The sequence below is a fragment of the Erithacus rubecula genome (genome assembly GCF_903797595.1).
Source record: "Erithacus rubecula genome assembly, chromosome: 1".
Classification (NCBI taxonomy): domain Eukaryota; kingdom Metazoa; phylum Chordata; class Aves; order Passeriformes; family Muscicapidae; genus Erithacus; species Erithacus rubecula.
In genome coordinates this window covers 86879474-86895909 of record NC_136658.1, presented here as the reverse complement: position 1 = coordinate 86895909, position 16436 = coordinate 86879474, and the positions used below count along the sequence as shown (strand labels likewise).

Genomic DNA, 16436 nt, shown 5'->3' with positions numbered 1-16436 from the left:
AATGCTAATCCTCTGAAGGATGGTGTAAACTTAGACACCCAGTACTTGGATTTTGCACTGCAGCATATACCAATATTAGTTTATTAATTTGATGCAAGACAAGGACCAAATAAAACAAGATTTAAGTGACTCAAGACAGGCTAGGCAAAGCCCATCCCAGCTTGAGAAGGATAGCTGAAAAACTGAACACACTTTATGGCTCTGAAACCTTTCCTGCATAAACCCCCGTGGATATTCTCATCTCTTGCAGTTCAGCCTGGCTAACTCTCACAGCTCAAGCCTCTCTGCTCCCACTAGGCTCACAGCAAATGAGCCAGCCTAAAAATGCAGCAGCAAAAATATGTCATCACCATCTAATATTCTCCAATTCCCAACACCTCATCATTTACTCCAGCAGCTATTGATACAAAAGCCGTATGGCTTTCAACTTATTGAGTCTTTTCATCTAAATGTTTCCTGCTGACCCAACTTCATTTTCCATTTTCTGTTGACCAAGAGTTTTTCTAAAGGTCACAACTGAGTCTTCTTTCTGTGGTCCCAGAAAGAGAAACTCTAGCAATAAGAATAGCAGCCACCATTTGCTCTGCAGCTGAGAAGATACGAAATTCTGATGTAAGCATATAAACCCCCAACCTCTAAAGGGGAAAAAAAAAAATCCAAATCAAAAAGCAGCCCTCCCCCCTCCCCCAGTCTAACCCCCACATCAGGCACAGTCTGAGTCATTGTCTCCAAATACCAGAATACAGAATAATCTCAGTACAGGTAAATTAAAAACTTGTATGTAAATATTTTATTCTCTCATATTTTGCAAATCAGAAAGCAGTGTTTGGTAATAAAAAATAATACAGAATTATTATTTTTCTTCCAGTCCACACTCATATATTACCAAGTTTCCCACATTACAGATGAAACTGTCCCTTATAGTCTAAAGATAGTATTCACTTTCAGTATATTCTGTACTTTTGACTTATTTAATATTAGTCTTCTGAACTATTTACAAATATATTACAACCTTTAAACCTCAAAGCAAAGAGTATTTCAATAATCAATCTGACATAAGGATCAGTAGCTTCTACATAACTTCAGTGTTCAAGAGAAACTATACACGCAGTGCGGTAGATCTGAATAATTTATATCTTTTAAAAAAAGAAAAGCACTGAAAGTTTCTGAGTATAAAACTTTCTCATTGCAGTGGTACCTACTGATCCTCCTGGACTGGAGGACAGGAGTGTGAGGTGATGTCACTGTGCTTGTAGAGAGCCTCATCCAAGTCCAGTGCCGTGTTGCTCAGCTTGAGGGTCATGCAGCCGTGGTAGGACGCGGTGACTGGAGTGGAAGTGACAGGAACGTCTGTTGAAAGGGGAGATAAACATCTCTGACAGCTGTTTCTAGATAAATACCTGCCCTGCCCAGGCTCAGGTGGCTCTCACTTCAATGAATTCAAGCTCACCTGTTGCCATGCTGGCGTTTCCACCTCCCCCTGCCCTCTCGCCAGAAGGCAAGAGCACAATCCCGGGCATGAGGAAAACACCATCTGTTCTGGTGCACAAAAGCCCTTCTCCCAGGCTGAACCCTTCCTCAGCTGCTGTGTGTCTCTGCAAGGCCTCCAGACCTGATGAAACCATGAAACTTTGTGCTGCAGAGCAGCAAGGCTTCGCTGCAGCCCCACGTTCTCCCCCCTCCATCTCTGAACCCTCTGCTTTGTTATTAGTGGAAATGTTAGACCCTCCTCTAATGCTCTTTCTCTTCAAAACAGCTTCCAAAAGATTATAGGAAGAATTTTATGTCAGGGAACTACTTTCCATATGCTGCCTCTACTCTTTGCTGGACTCATTTTTACCCCAATTTTGCTGTGTATGAGCACAGGAAGGTAGCTGGCTTTCATCAGAAAGGTGCTGGAATGCATCAGTTGAATTGGTCAGGCTAATAAGACTAATTTTTACTTTGGAGATCCACAGTGACGTTCCTTTAATCAGTTTACCAGGGGCAGAAAACAGATGGCAAGGAAGAAGACACTAAGTACAATCCAATAGACCAGAGGAAATTAGTCAAACTACTAACTTCTGTAGTATCATGTACACACTGACGGTAAACAAACAAAAACCCCACACAGTAACAAAACAACAAGAAAATCTACATGAGCTCTGTCCTCTACCTTTCCCCAAAGGTCATTGGTTTATTTACAACCCAAAGCTGAGCCAATCAAATTGGTTATGCAATGGAAAATAATGAAAATCTAAGAGAATATTTAACTTCACAGTGATTCAGGTAGCTAAATAAATCACTTATCTTTACATTGAAGCAAGGACAAGTTGAACAATAGTTGTCCTGTTGACCCAAGATTATATGAAATTTAAAGTGTTCTGCCTGGATATATGCAGGGCTGATGGGATCAGACACAGCTCAGACAGAATCTGGGACTGAGTGGGAGAGAACATTTGTGGGAGATCTGCAAGCCACAAAGAAATACTATAAATCTCTACAGCTTCCTGGGGGAGAAGTACCATTGCTTGGTACTTGCTTTAATTAATGATGTTATCTATTTCCCATTCCTCCCCATTTACCAAAGTTTATCTGCAAAGTCTGCTTAAAGGAATGCAGCATCTCTGTTGTAATACCTCACACAAAGGTAAACTAAATTTGAGTCAGAAGGAGTTGAAGTTGTGATTTAAAAGCTTGAAGACACATCTAAGGAGTTAGGCAGATTGCTACTACATGTACCACAGGGCTGACTGAAAGGCAGTGTGGTCTTTCTGATGAAATTGTAAGAGATTTTAAAAAAAATATTTCTTTTTGTAGTTGTAAATCATATGAAATATTTCATTTTCTGTTATGACTAGAAATTGATCTGTCCAAAATGTGGTCATGTTAAGATCTGAAAGCCCAGTTTAAATGTTCCTTCACCTGGTGGAATGCAGATTTTCTGAAAAACCACCTATGCATCCCATAAATTACATAATTTAGGATTTGCCAGAACTGAAAAGCCTATAGAAAATGTAATAAATATCTATGTGTTCCCTCTTATCTGTTGAAACTCTAACTAGTATTTGTTCCACATATGCAACATTAGCTGTGCTTAGGATCAGACTTATTACACATTTGGATCCAGAATCCTTTCTTTATTTGTGGCAAATGGAATAAAGACATGAAGTTTGACCACTATACTGTTTTTTCCACAGAGTATTGAAGCATGGAAAAACCAAAAAACTACGTAATGGTTTCAAAATCTGAATGATCCAAACTCACTTAGATCTGACCATTTGCTATTGTTACTTAACCCAGGGTGATTAATCCAACTGAAGTGCTGAAATGTTTACTTATTTGGCAAATGACAGGGTTTCTCATGCAAGCACTGGGTTCCTTTCAATGGCAAAAGCAGAGTGCTGGCAGAAATTCCTGTTGCTAAGCACAACAGATCAAAGGGTGGATAGCAGCTAAACCTACAGCAGCCAGCTGAGTCTGAGCTGCCACAGCCATGGCAACTATGACACTTAGTTCTGGCTGCACCAGAAAAATTAAAAAAAAAAAATAATTAAAGATTAATTAAAAATTAAAACCTGTGCTGCACCCAGCGCAGGCAATCTAAGCAAACCACAGAGAACTCGGGACAGTGACAGAATGAGATGATTTTCTGAGCTGTGGAAGCCTCTTCTGTGCATCTGAGAGCAACTTCAAAGAAAGCAGGCAACCTCACTTGCCTGTACAATGGCCAGCTTAGATAATTCAATCTGAGAGTAGAAAATGCCACGTTTGGGATTTCAGCCTTGTTCCTGCCACAGTGTGAATGTCCCAGAGTATGTGGCCTCTCCCTTTCAGGTGTGACTGGGAGCCATTTGCATCATCAGCATAAAACCTCTGCAAACTCTTGCTCGTGGTGGGGACAGCCTCACCATGTCCTAGCACATGTGGCACCTCAGCCACCCTGTTCCAGCCTGACTGCTCAGCACCTAACAAGAGGCCAACCTTTGTACCTCTCCCTTGCTTGGGCAAGTAAGGGCAAGATTCTGCTTAGCTGCTAGCATCATGTGCATCAGAGACATGAGTGTTCCTTTAATAGCATTCCTCAGCAGAAGGGACTGATAAACCTGTCCAGGCAGAACAAGAAACAAACTCCCAAACTTGGCCAAAACTCACTATTCAGATGAAAGTTTGATCTTACAGGTTCAGAAGAGAGGCACAGACTGACCTCCCAGAAGAAACCCTGTTGTTGTTGAAAAGGCAGAGAAACTACAAATGGTGTTAACCCCTTGATTGTCCCTGCATGCCCTCTGCTGGGAGGCAGTCAACTGTGTTGTGCTGTGACCAGTTCAGAGAGAGCATCAGCCAATGAAAATCCCACACTGGACTTCCCAAGTTCAGGCAAAACAACTTGAGGCCCTAATACACCCCTCAAAGAGTGCTCCCATGGATTCATTACATTAATAAAACAGCTGGAACCTGCAGTCCAGCTCCTATGGATTTTACCAGGTTTAAGATGATGACCCATTTTACAGCAATCCTTCATATTAAATAATTCCTATTGTTGAACAAGCAAAACCTCCTTTTTCTATTCTTGCCTCCAGCTGCCCTCAGAAGGACACAATCATTCAAGGAATGTGCAACCCCAAATCCATTATGCTCCTGCATTGCAGACAAAGCCTGCCCAAGCAGAAAAAGAGAAGGAGTCTCACAGCTTGAACAGAAACTTTTTTGCTGACTCTCAGCTCAGCAAGGTGAGTTGGAAGTTTGTGGTCCATGGTACAAAACTGGAGGCTCACCTGGCAATCCTCCCACGTATGTCTTCACTGACTGCAAAGAGCTCTCCAAGGTGGACAGACTCTCCTCCAGCTCAGAGGTGCTCAGCTCACTCTCTCCTGCTAGCCCATCCACCCTCAGGGATAAGTGATCTTTCTTGAGGAGGATGTCTACAGAGTGTTCCTTCTTATCACAGAGGTTTATTGCCAGTCTGGACACAACTGTGTTCTCCAAGGCCACGATGATAAACTGAACAGCAGGGAAAAGAAAAAAAGAAAAACAGGCAGTAAGCAGAAAAATACCTAGCTACACTTACCCAATACCAGGATGAGCCCAATGTGCCCTTTATTACAAATATTTTGCAGAGCCTCCAGAGAATTAGGCTTATTACTATTGCTGATTGTGTTCTGAGCTCATTTGCATAGATGAAAAATCAATGAACAAGTGGGACTAATTCTCTGAGAAAACATGGTTTTAAGAGAATTCTTATTGGGTCTTGCAGAAGTCATCATATTGCACTGGAACCAAACTGAGTGGAGCTGCTGCACTATAAATGAAAATTGGCTCATGGGATTTAGTGAAATGCTTTCTGGTTTACCCTTGTGAAATGCCAGAATATGAATATGCCAGAATGCTTTGTTATGAATGCCATTAAATAGTAGCTCCAACACTCCTCTATAACTGGCCTTTCCCAGCACGTTTCCCATCCCTAAAGCCTGTCTCCTGGTTACTCTGGGACAGTTACTGATAAGTGAGAATGGAAATCCCTGGTTTATGGCACTAAACAGTTTCTGTGCCAGAAAAAAAAAAAAAAAAAAAAAAAAAAGTCTGCATTCAGTAGAGCAGATCTTTTACCTAGGCCACATTTGCCAAGAGGTCCCTGTTAGCATCTGACACCCACACCTGTAAGAGGCAGAACTTCAGGGAAGCACTGTTGTTTCAGACCATGCTCTGAATGGGAGGGACAAATAGTGAGGCAGGCAGCAAACCTGACAACTGCTTCTAAAATTGACTTCCAGTTACCAGGAAACAGCAAGGAAACTTCTCTACAAAAATACTTGTTTGTACCTGTTGTTTCAGTTTCTTTGTGGAGTGATAGTCAATCAGGGATAGTGATAAAGGGACAGATGCTTCTTCTGTAACTAGGGCAAACAGCACACCAGTATCTGTTGCTGGTTGAATTACAGCATTTACTTCTATTTCCCAATTTGTCTTGGTTTCATTTCCAGAAGAAAGTTGAACTGCAGAAAAAGAAATTAATGGGACAATGTGTCAAATGGGTAAGCTGTTCAATTTCTCCCTGGAGAAGAGCATAGGCAGATGAGCATCTGAAGAGATTTTTTATTAAAAAAAAATAATTCCAAAGCACCTGAACATAAAATCAGACTAGATAATGGCATCCAGTTCCTCCTGTTACCTTATGCATTCTGCTGCTTTTCAGAATGTCAAAGGATAAAATTAAGCTTTTTTTTTTATCACAAAGATTTAGTCAAATTCCCATGGCTGCCAACCTGACACATTCAAAGATCTGCTCCAAGATTAGTCAATCAAAAATAAATTTTTGAACCAGTCTGCCCAAAGATCATTGAGAAATCTAAGTTGAAATTCGACACACAAAGGAAACATTTCTATGAAAGCCTGTATTAAACTCAAAATTTGTAGAAGCATACTACATCCATCACCTACTCAAACTCTTCCTGATCACCAGTCTATCAGAAGTGTGGCATGTTTTATTTCACCTGTTGAACCCTGAATTAAACTTCCTGGTATCTTTTTATTGCCTCAGTGCCCTTATAATTTAAAAGGTAATGAAGGCTGCAAAGAAAGTTCTCAATGCTGCTCCTGCAACCTCCCTTCACAGGAGTATTAGGTTTGCTACTTCACCACATCTTGAAATACAATTAAAAAAAAAAAAAGACATAGACACTTCACCTGCACTTTAGATGATGCTTTGTCTTTACTTTGCAACTTTTGAATCCATGTGCTAAGTAATATAACAGACACCTGGTACTCCCTAATTTGCCATGGCACAACAGAAAAATCCACATAACACTGAACAGATGGCTCCTGCAGAGCAGGACTTACACACCCCACTGAAATTGATGGCCAGCACTTGTGTGGATTGAGAAATACTGACAGCTGATTACACAGATATGCATACACAATAATCTAGAACAATAAAAGGGTTTGTGAGTGCTACATTAGTATGGACAAGTTTGATTTGAAACCTGTTATTACTGTGTGCCAATTTAATTGGCTTCTATCAGAGATATACTTGATGCATTTGTCCCCAGTGTAAGTAATGACACCCCGTGATTAAAAGTGAATCCAAGACAATAGACAGTATTAATTTTTCTGTCTATCATAACCTCAAGATACATCAACATGGCTTGCAGAAAACAATGGTAAGGACTGGAAGTACCTAAGCTGCTGACAACTCTAAGGTTGAGGATGAGCTGGAGCCAGTCTGGGTGTGAAATATATTAATGGAGCTACACAGAAAGAACCTAACCCTTGCTGGGAATATTTGCACTGGCTCAAACTATCATATATAGGCCTTCCTTCACTAAGAACCACAAGTTTAATCTTTTCTGCATCAATCAACAGTGATTCTGGCATACATCTAAGTTTTACACTGTTTATTAACCAGGTATGGTTAATGGCAGGACAACAGGTCAAAAATAAAAAAAATCCCAGCCTACTTACTGTAAGTAAGATTAAACACAGCAAAACCTCGGCCAGGGTAGAAGGAGCCTCGTCCTGCCACAGCAAAGCACTGCATCTTTTCATTCATCTTTATGGTCTCTTGGATAGAGGTGTCCTCCCCATTCAGCCAGTTCCACGCCCGCATGCAGCCGTCCAGCCGAGGGTTTATCTGGGAGGACAAAGCAGTGTCTTATGCCTCAAACTATTGTTCAGTGAAGGGCAATTGTGTGCAAAGGAATGCTGAGTTTTATATGATACTAAATAGAAGAAATAATTTTGATGTGTTATGCACGTGCAAACCATTAGGCAGCAACGCCAATCCTGCAACCACAAGTGTGTGGTCAGTATTTCCCCAGGAAACTTCTCTGAGCTCAGCTTGTCTCCAGACCAAAAGGGCCCTAGCTAGTGCAGGATTTGGTTGTGTTGATTCTGTAAGCTCCTCTATGTGTTGCCCATCATTAGCACAACTTATTTCTAAAGCTCTGTAGCCAAAGCTCCATAATTCTGCATTGTGAATGCTGAAGGCTAACCTGAGGCTGAAAATCCAAATCTTTTGTCACTGCAAACAGCCTGCATTACACAGAAGACAGACATTGGAGCTGATCACAGTATAGGATTTTGGGTTCTGGTTCAAGGAGGCTGCCTGCACCACAAGACCAGCACACCACTCTGTACACATCTTATTCCTTCCAGCTTCTAGTTAGCTATCTTGTACCTAATGTCAGCAGTCAAATGTGAGTCAGTGTGCAAAGAGAAGGTTCCTTGCAAAGCCTCTAAATCAGCACCACTTCTCCCAATTAACTAAAGGAGGGAGAGAATTAAGTGTCTGAGACAGGATGAAAATCTGAGGAGTTTCTAGCTCTCAATCCTAGATTCTGACTACCCTGAGCTTACTGTTTCCAGCATGCAGGCCCTGAATGACTTTTTGTGAGGCACAGGAGCTGTGAGGCTCAGCTGCTGCCAGTCACAGAGCCACAAGCTTGTCACCTCATTTAGGAATAAAGAAATGCAAATTTGGGTTTCAAGGTGCCAACTCTGCTTGTGGTGGACATTCAAACCAGCCTGAGCAGCAGCTGTTCCAGAAACACAGCAATCATCCAATCTCACCCAAGGACTGCCTTAACTTTTACACATACACTGTATCTGCTTCAATTAGGAAGAAATAAAGAAAAATAATCTTCTGTTTTTCCTTGGGTCTCACTACACTGACACAGCAAATGCAGTGAATTGTGATAAGCTACACTTGAAAAATAAACTTTGGTTTGTTTTTGTTTGCTCTAGACTTAGCAGGCACAGTGGCACCCTCACGCAGCAGTGTGCCCACCCACCCCTCCCCTGGGCCCCTTAAGCCCTCCAAGCCAGCATGACCACTGTGAATTTTGGCAAGTGCTCCAGTTTTGCTGTGCCCTTACTCTGCAGGTGGGATACATCTTACCCAAACAATCAAAAAAACTGGAGTCTCAACTTTGCTACTGGCTTAGGCCCCTGCTATAATCAATGGACAGAAAGCTGAAACCACAAGGTGATAATTCCACCTGTTTCAGGGCAGGCTGAACTGCTCTCAGGAGAGACCTACATTACCCCAGGAGAAGATGAAATCAAGTCCTTCAGGCATGCAAAGGAACACAGGTTATTATGCTATACTTACTGGTAGAATAAGGTCCTTTGTTTTGAAAGGAATTCCTCCTACTGTCAAATTCAGCTGATACACTCCCTTGTCTAGTGTAAACAGGTCCCCTGAGACAGCTATTTTCATAACTGCATCCCTGTTGACTTTTACAATCAAATTTCTTTCGAGTTCCTCAACAGAGATCTGAAAAAGTAAAAATCCAAATTGTGAAATTCAGTATGAAGAGAACTTAGTATCTGCAGCCTCAGCTACAGGGCAGACCCCAGAGAAATCCCCAAGACAATGAAATATTTGCAGTCTTCAAACTTCTTTGTTCACTTTTTAAGTCACACTCCATCTTGATACATAAATCTACTCTAGAAAGCAGTCTGTGATTACCCTTAATGGTGAAGAGTGTCCAGCTACTTCAAACAGCTACAGAAAAACATGAGTGGATTAAATACATTACTTTTGTAGGCAGCTATATTCAAAATGTAAATGAAATAATGAGCTATTAATGAGAAACTTCCTATTGCAACTGCACATTAAAGGAAAACCTGGAAAGACAAACAAGATGTCTTTTGTTGGATCAGTGTAAGATAATACAGAAGCCTCCCAGACCTAGTCTTTGAATACTGACCTCTTCAAAAAGCACAACAGAGGTTGTAATTTTTGAGAGGGTAATAAAAATGTGTAATAGGCAATAACTTCTCTCTCAAAAAAGCATCTGCAAATTTTCTCTCCATGTCTCTGCAAAGCTACTGCTAGGAAGATTCTATTACCACTGAAATAAAAAATAAAAAAATAAAAAAATAATAATTTTGGTTATGACCAGACTGCACAGAGAAGCACTGTAAAGGTTCTTTGGAGGGAGAGAAGGTGAAGCCCAGAGGTGATGCACCAGACTGCTGAACAGCAGCCAAGATTCTGCTGCCTTGGGATGTGGGTCCTGCTACCAACAGGGTGTTCTGTGTTCTGTGGCTGTTGCAGAAGACAATCCCAATCTTCTGTAGAGAAGAAGAAAAGAACACACCTCTTTCATAATCTTCTTCCCACTCTACAACAGATACTTCACCTATTCACTGTTCATCTGAGCAGCTCTGCTCCCTGGGACACCCAGATGCTGCTTCCACCAGTGAGCAGAACCAGTTATCTATTTCAGAGGATGTTTAGACATGTCCTTCCCTCTCCCTGCTAGCAGGCTGGGTCCTGAGCATTTTTCTCTCTGCATTTTGACTAGCTGTCCCAAAATTGCTCTTATCAGCCATTCTGAGCTCTTACTCTGTGGCTGTAACATAGAGGAGGACAGGGTTGAGCAGGTTTATACCCAGGCACTCCCTTTGGATTGTAGTCTTCAGCAATGAAGATAAAGTGAATTTGATAGTTGGAAAGATTATTCACAGACTTTCCTCCTCTCATGAACCTTTTTTCTTCTCTTGTGGATTCCAGTACAAGCTGGTTTATATTGCTACAACACTGTTTCCACCTGGTGTGTTGCTCTGTGCCACATCCTACAAGATTGTGAATTTATTTGTCTGCAGCTTGCTTGTTTAAAATAGCACCTACATCTCCAGACTGCATTCCATGGAGACACACAAGGCAGTCTCAAACAGGCTTTTTTTGGGTATTGGATGGTAGTAAAGCCCATTCAGTGTGTGGGAACATAAGCCCACAGGTCCTGACAGCCCAGCTGGCTGAGCTACATGGGCTGTGTAGCCAAAAACTCACACAAACACCTCTGCTCAGTGTCGTGGTCACCACTGCCCTAATGCTCTGGGCTGTGGAGTGCCACAAGGAGCTGGCACAGACCATGTCCTTGCTGCTGTACAGACAGTGGGCAGACACAGAGCTAGCAGGAATTGGGAAAAGCCAGCAGCAGCAGTGTCCATACTGTGAGGAAATACTGCTACTTACAGGACCACCAGAACACAGGGCCTTCTGAAATTTTATTAGATTGTAGAACAGGTAATAACATAAAAATAAAAAACAATAAATTCTGAGCTCTTAGCTTCCTCTGATCTTGGATACAAGCAAACCCAAATCAGTTCAAACTTCCAAAAGAAAAGGGGTTAGTCCCTGTGGGAATTCTCAACAGATTCCAGTTTAGGAAATCACATTCTGCCTATTTTACAATGCCCTCTGGCTGTTTAAGCTCCTGCTTCTTAGAGTCAGAGCTTAACTCCTGGTGCACCCCCATCACACACAAACCAAAAGAGGAAGCATTTCAGCAGTTAGCCTCCTGCTCCAATTCCTTGCTCTTGTGGCAAGGAGAAGCTACTTGCTGCCTGCCCCTGGGGACATTCAGGAGGACAGTTCTTATAGCTAAGGGTTCCCAAGTTGTTAGCCATATGGGCACTCAGCTTTGTGGTTTGGATTCATGTCCTGGATAGGTCATAGCATATAGCCAGCCTTTCCTCTATTTTTGAAAAACAAGTAGACAGCACTGAAAAGGGACAGACCTACAGTCAGCTGCAGGGTTAAAACCAAATACCAATCTTGTCATTGCTCAACTTCCAGCCCTGACATTTAACAGTGCAGGTAAGTTATTATTTTTGCTAACCAGACTGTGTCCTCAGAGCAGTACTAAACTAAACACTGAAAATAAGACAAAATGATGATTGTTTTTGGAAATGCAAAACAAACAGAAGGTGAGTGCATCCTCTACTATCATAATTTCCAATGTGCCACTTCATCCAGCTGGATTACACACAAATGACCACATTAAAAGTGGTTCCTGAAGTTTGCTTGTTTGTGTTTTCAGTGATGGTTCAATGCTCATTTCGAAACATCTTAGGAAGGGTTAACACCAGAGAAAATACCTAGGTAGAATATTTGAAAATGCCATGGTATTTCCATTAAAGTATACAAGTTTTGCTCAAGAGATGAGAACACTGCTGGTGCTTTTTCACATCTTTTGCTTTGAAATACTCATTGTTTTTCCATCTGCTGAAAGCTAAATAGTAAAATTGCTATTTTCTCATGACCCATATGAAGATCTCTCCAGTATCCAAAGTCCTCTGGTTAAGATCTAACCAAAACTAAGGCCTTGATTCTGTGCATACTGAAGTCCAGACTAAAGCTCACAACTGCACCTGAGCCTGGGCTGTGATATCTGAAGATTGTTGGGGTTGTGCTTCATAGAAAGTGAGGCTGCAAAGTACACACAAGTCCATACTTAAAGTGAAATGTGTGGCTACATGTTTTATAACAGGAGACAGTAAAAAGAGATTCTTAAACAGGATTTCCTAAATTTAAAAGCATGCCAGACAGAGAAGAATGGAGAAATGAGGGAGGGGATAAAATGTAGGAACATATTTATAGTTGTATCCCTCAGCCATAGATATTAAATGGCATTTAGAGCTGTGTGACACTAGATGTCAAACAGAAGAGAGCCAAGTATCTCTAGGGTGAAAGCAAGAGATAAGAAAATACAGTAGACCCAAACTAATATGGGGTAGTTTGTAATTATCCCATAATGAGGTCTGGCACTTAACAAGTATGTTAGCTCCTGTGTTAAACGAATTAGCTTAGTGACTGCTGATTTTTGTGAATCCCAAGTCACCCCAGTGGCATCCACTGTGCTTTATACATCTTCTGTCACCATCCTCTCTTTGCAGGCAATTACAATTGTCTTATTTCAAATTAGCAGAACAACTCTTACCATAAAATTCAGTAAGAACTGGCTTGAAGCTGTTCTTATATGTAAAGATACAGCATGTCACACATTTTGTCTACAGCTTTCCAACAGCACTGAACCTCTACAGTTCTCCATTTGGAATCTAAAATTGTTTTCTGACATTAAAGAAACTGAATCAAACATCACCTCATCTGTTGGAAACATTAGCAAATATCAGTAGTTGATAGTGAATGTCTTCAAGGACTTCTTCATTTATTAATTAGAAACAAATTTTTTCCCACCTTGCTTATTTCTTTAATGTATAATTTTGAGTTTTTATATACTAAAATTGTAAGCCAGAAAATGATTCACAGTTACCAGTATCTGCATTTGTCTCATATATGTGAGTTAGGTGAGAACTTCCCACCCACTCTACAAGAGGCACATCAACTTAAAAGTTAAAAGAACTAATTAAGAAAAAAAAATGAAAGGAGAGGAAAAGGCAGAAGTGAGAAAGCATGATAAACTGCTCATCTAGTGTAGATCATACTGCAGGATGTTTTTCATGATCCTGACACAAATGGCAACAATCATAACAGTCCCAAAATCACTAGTGGATGTTCTGTGAGAGTGCCAAAAACATGAACCCTTACAATCCTTACAATCTCATAATCTGGGATTATGGTATCAATAAAAAGATGCTTTAGGGGTTATAGTGGTAGTGCTGGGTTGACAGCTGGACTTGATGATTTTAGAGGTCTCTTCCAACCTTTTTAGAAATTCTATAGTTCTATAATACACCCCAATATTTTTACAAGGGAAACAGTCTAGTTTGTATATAAACAGTATAAAAAGTATACTGTAGCATAAGAGATTTGTCAAGGCCTCAGAAAATCTGAGGCCTGTGACTAAACAAATTAACAAATAAACAAAAGCAACCACACACATTCCCAGACCAAACGCACTTGGAAACTTTCTTAAAAGAACAGATACAGAGTTCCTTCCCTCTTAATCACTTCCAGAGGGCATCTTCTTGAGGTCACCTTAGTCCTACTGCATCTCAAAGGCACTGTTTGTGCAGGTGGTTGCTCTGGTTGTACAAATTAGAGATGCAGTCTATATTACAACGGATATCAAGTATAATTCAATTCATTAGGAAATATACCCCATTCTCACCTAGAATGTGTAACATAGCGGCATGCATGGATAGATAAGCTGGAAAAGCATTTTCCCAAGAGTACCCACAGTCTATCAGCCCTTGCTGAGCACTCCCCAAGTGCCGGAGGGAGGGCTGTGTGCTCACCGTTTGCCACATGCCGTGGTTGATGAGGGGCCCGGTGCTGGTGGCGCGGCCGATGCCGCTGTACTTCAGCTGCAGCTCCAGCCTCCCCTTGCGCAGGGCCAGCACTACCCACGTGCTGTCTCGGTGGCCTCCAGCAAAGAAAAGGATACCTTCAGGATCAAAGGTTCTAAAGTCGAACTCGGCCACAAGTCTGACCGCACAGGTGCCAAGAAATAAATTAGTTATGCAGAGTTCAAAAACCACAGGGTACTTTCCATACAGATAGCATCAATTCTAGCAGCTCTAAACTCTGTTAAAACATACTAGCTTTTAATGCATTCCTGAAAGCCTTAAGATGTGAATACAGCTTTTAAAACATCATCAAGAGTAAAGAATGCAACACTATATTTCAGTAATTATCCTAACAGCTCTGTGGTCAAGACTGCCTTTCTTAATTACTGGTTTAGGACTTCATAATCCAAGCAAATAACAATGAATGTAGGGTCAATTATTATTGTAACAACTCCCTTGCATGCATCAAAGCCAGTCAGAGCATTTCAGCATTGTTCTAAATTGTCCTCACCTCGTCAGTTGTTTCCTCTTGAAGCGCAGCCTGATAACAGGAGTGCCGCTGAACATCCTCCCCAGGTGCAAGGATTTAATGCTCCTTCCAACAGCAAAAGGCACACATGGCATGATGTTCTACAATCAAAACACATTTATGAGTGCTACTTCTCCTCACACAGCAGAAAGAGAATCAGAGAGTGCTGCAAAGTAAAGGTCTGTTTGCAGTTACAGCAATGAACTCTGACATACCTCACATGTATTCATGTCCTGGGAAAGTTTCACTCCCCCTCTGCCATCACAATGACAGGTGTAACTCCCTGGTGAGTTGACACAGGTCTGTTCACAGAGCTTTTCTTCACACTCATCTATATCTGCATAAGACCAGCAAAGAAGATACAAAAACGCTGAATTTGTTTAAATATGACAGAACTGAGAGAAGGCCTGAAGTTTTGTCAGAGGAGGTTTAAGTTGGATATGAGGAAAAGGTTTTTCACCCGGAGGGTGTTTGGACACTGGAACAGAATCCTCAGGGAACTGGTCACAGCACCAAGCCTGGCAGAGTTCAGGGAGCATTTGGACAAAGGTCTTGGGCACATGGTGTGACTCTTGGGGATGGTGCTATGCGGGGCTGGGAGCTGGACTCTGTCCTTGGATCCTTGTGAGTCCCTTCCAACTCAGCTTATTCTGTGAAATCTATTTTCACTGACAGATTCCAGCTGCCCAAAGATACATAGCAAGTCAGTGGGAAGGCTGGAAGCAGAGCTCAACTACTTGTCTGCTGGAGCAGAGCCCTGGGTTTTAACTTCTAGACAAGACTTCCTTCCTTCAGGCTCCTTCTGCTATGCCTGTACTGACTGCTCCCGCTCCTTGCAGTCAGGGACTGCATATAAAACCTGAGCTTCTCATTCACTGTTTCGTTTTCTTTTTTTCTCCAGCTATTTTTTATCTTCTTCACAAACAAATGCAGGAAAGCAAACTGTGACAGCCCACAGGCATCTCTTCAGGCAGAGTTTAACACTTCATTCCAACAGGACTGGTTGGAGGAGTGTGATTTGAGTCATTACATCAACTTAGACAAAAGGCAGGGAACAATGCTGGTTTTGGAATACTTTCAAAACTTTCTCTGTTGAAAAAGCCTGTGGCAGTGTAGCCAGCAGAACTGTGCATGGCTCCAGTACATATTGAGTTCCTAGTTCAGAGTAATACCACGAGACAGGTTTTGAAAAAAAGCTACTGCTTTGTAACTTTTCTTGTTCTATGAAGAGAGGCAGCAACATGCACAGATGCTTCTGAGCTTTCACCAGATCTTGCACTTGTTGAAATTTCAAGAAATCTTAGTACTTTGGCTCCTACAGCTTGATTCAAGTAATGAAAGACTGAACTCAAAAATGACAGCAAGCTCGATGAACTGAAAATTGACCACAAACTGCAAACTTACTCCCAGCTAGGGAAAGGGAATAGAACTCCATTGTGTCACCAAGATTAAAAGAGAAATTAAAAAAGCTTTTACTGAAGCCTGAAACTTCTGGAGTTCTACAGATTTAAATTATATATTAAACACTAACATACTTCTTGAGCTTACCCTGACAAGTTTTCCTCAGGTCATCGTACTTGTAGCCTGAATCACAAAGACATTCATATGAGCTTATCAAATTTTTACAATGAGCTTCTCCACAGATGTCTGCTGATGCTGTGCATTCATCTATGTCTGCAAAACAAGCAATTAAACAACATGACTTCAGAGGGGTATAATGACTGCTCACATGGAGTGAGCTTAGGGCAAGGAAATCCCTGTGTAATTTTGAAAACTGAAAAAGCAGTATCTTTAAGAACATACTTTTAGGGTTAGCTAGCTATAAGAAGTGACTTCAGGCTTCAAAAATCAGTTGGTCTTTTTAGCTTAAGCCATTAACCACTGTTGG

The 16436-nt window shown here is 41.4% G+C and overlaps 1 protein-coding gene across 1 annotated transcript in view; it reads right to left on the bottom strand.

Moving 5' to 3' along the window:
- Positions 1-763: 763 nt before the first annotated feature.
- Positions 764-16436, bottom strand: part of GAS6 (growth arrest specific 6) — a 38789-nt gene continuing 23116 nt past the window's right edge. Inside the window, exons 7-15 of the mRNA XM_079316788.1 lie at positions 16097-16222; positions 14764-14885; positions 14531-14649; positions 13969-14158; positions 9089-9253; positions 7441-7609; positions 5803-5975; positions 4758-4983; positions 764-1350 (exon numbers count right to left, since the gene is read on the bottom strand). Of these exons, the coding sequence (XP_079172914.1) occupies positions 1199-1350; positions 4758-4983; positions 5803-5975; positions 7441-7609; positions 9089-9253; positions 13969-14158; positions 14531-14649; positions 14764-14885; positions 16097-16222 (1442 nt within the window). The 3' untranslated portion in view covers positions 764-1198. The remainder of the gene's footprint in view (positions 1351-4757; positions 4984-5802; positions 5976-7440; positions 7610-9088; positions 9254-13968; positions 14159-14530; positions 14650-14763; positions 14886-16096; positions 16223-16436) is intronic.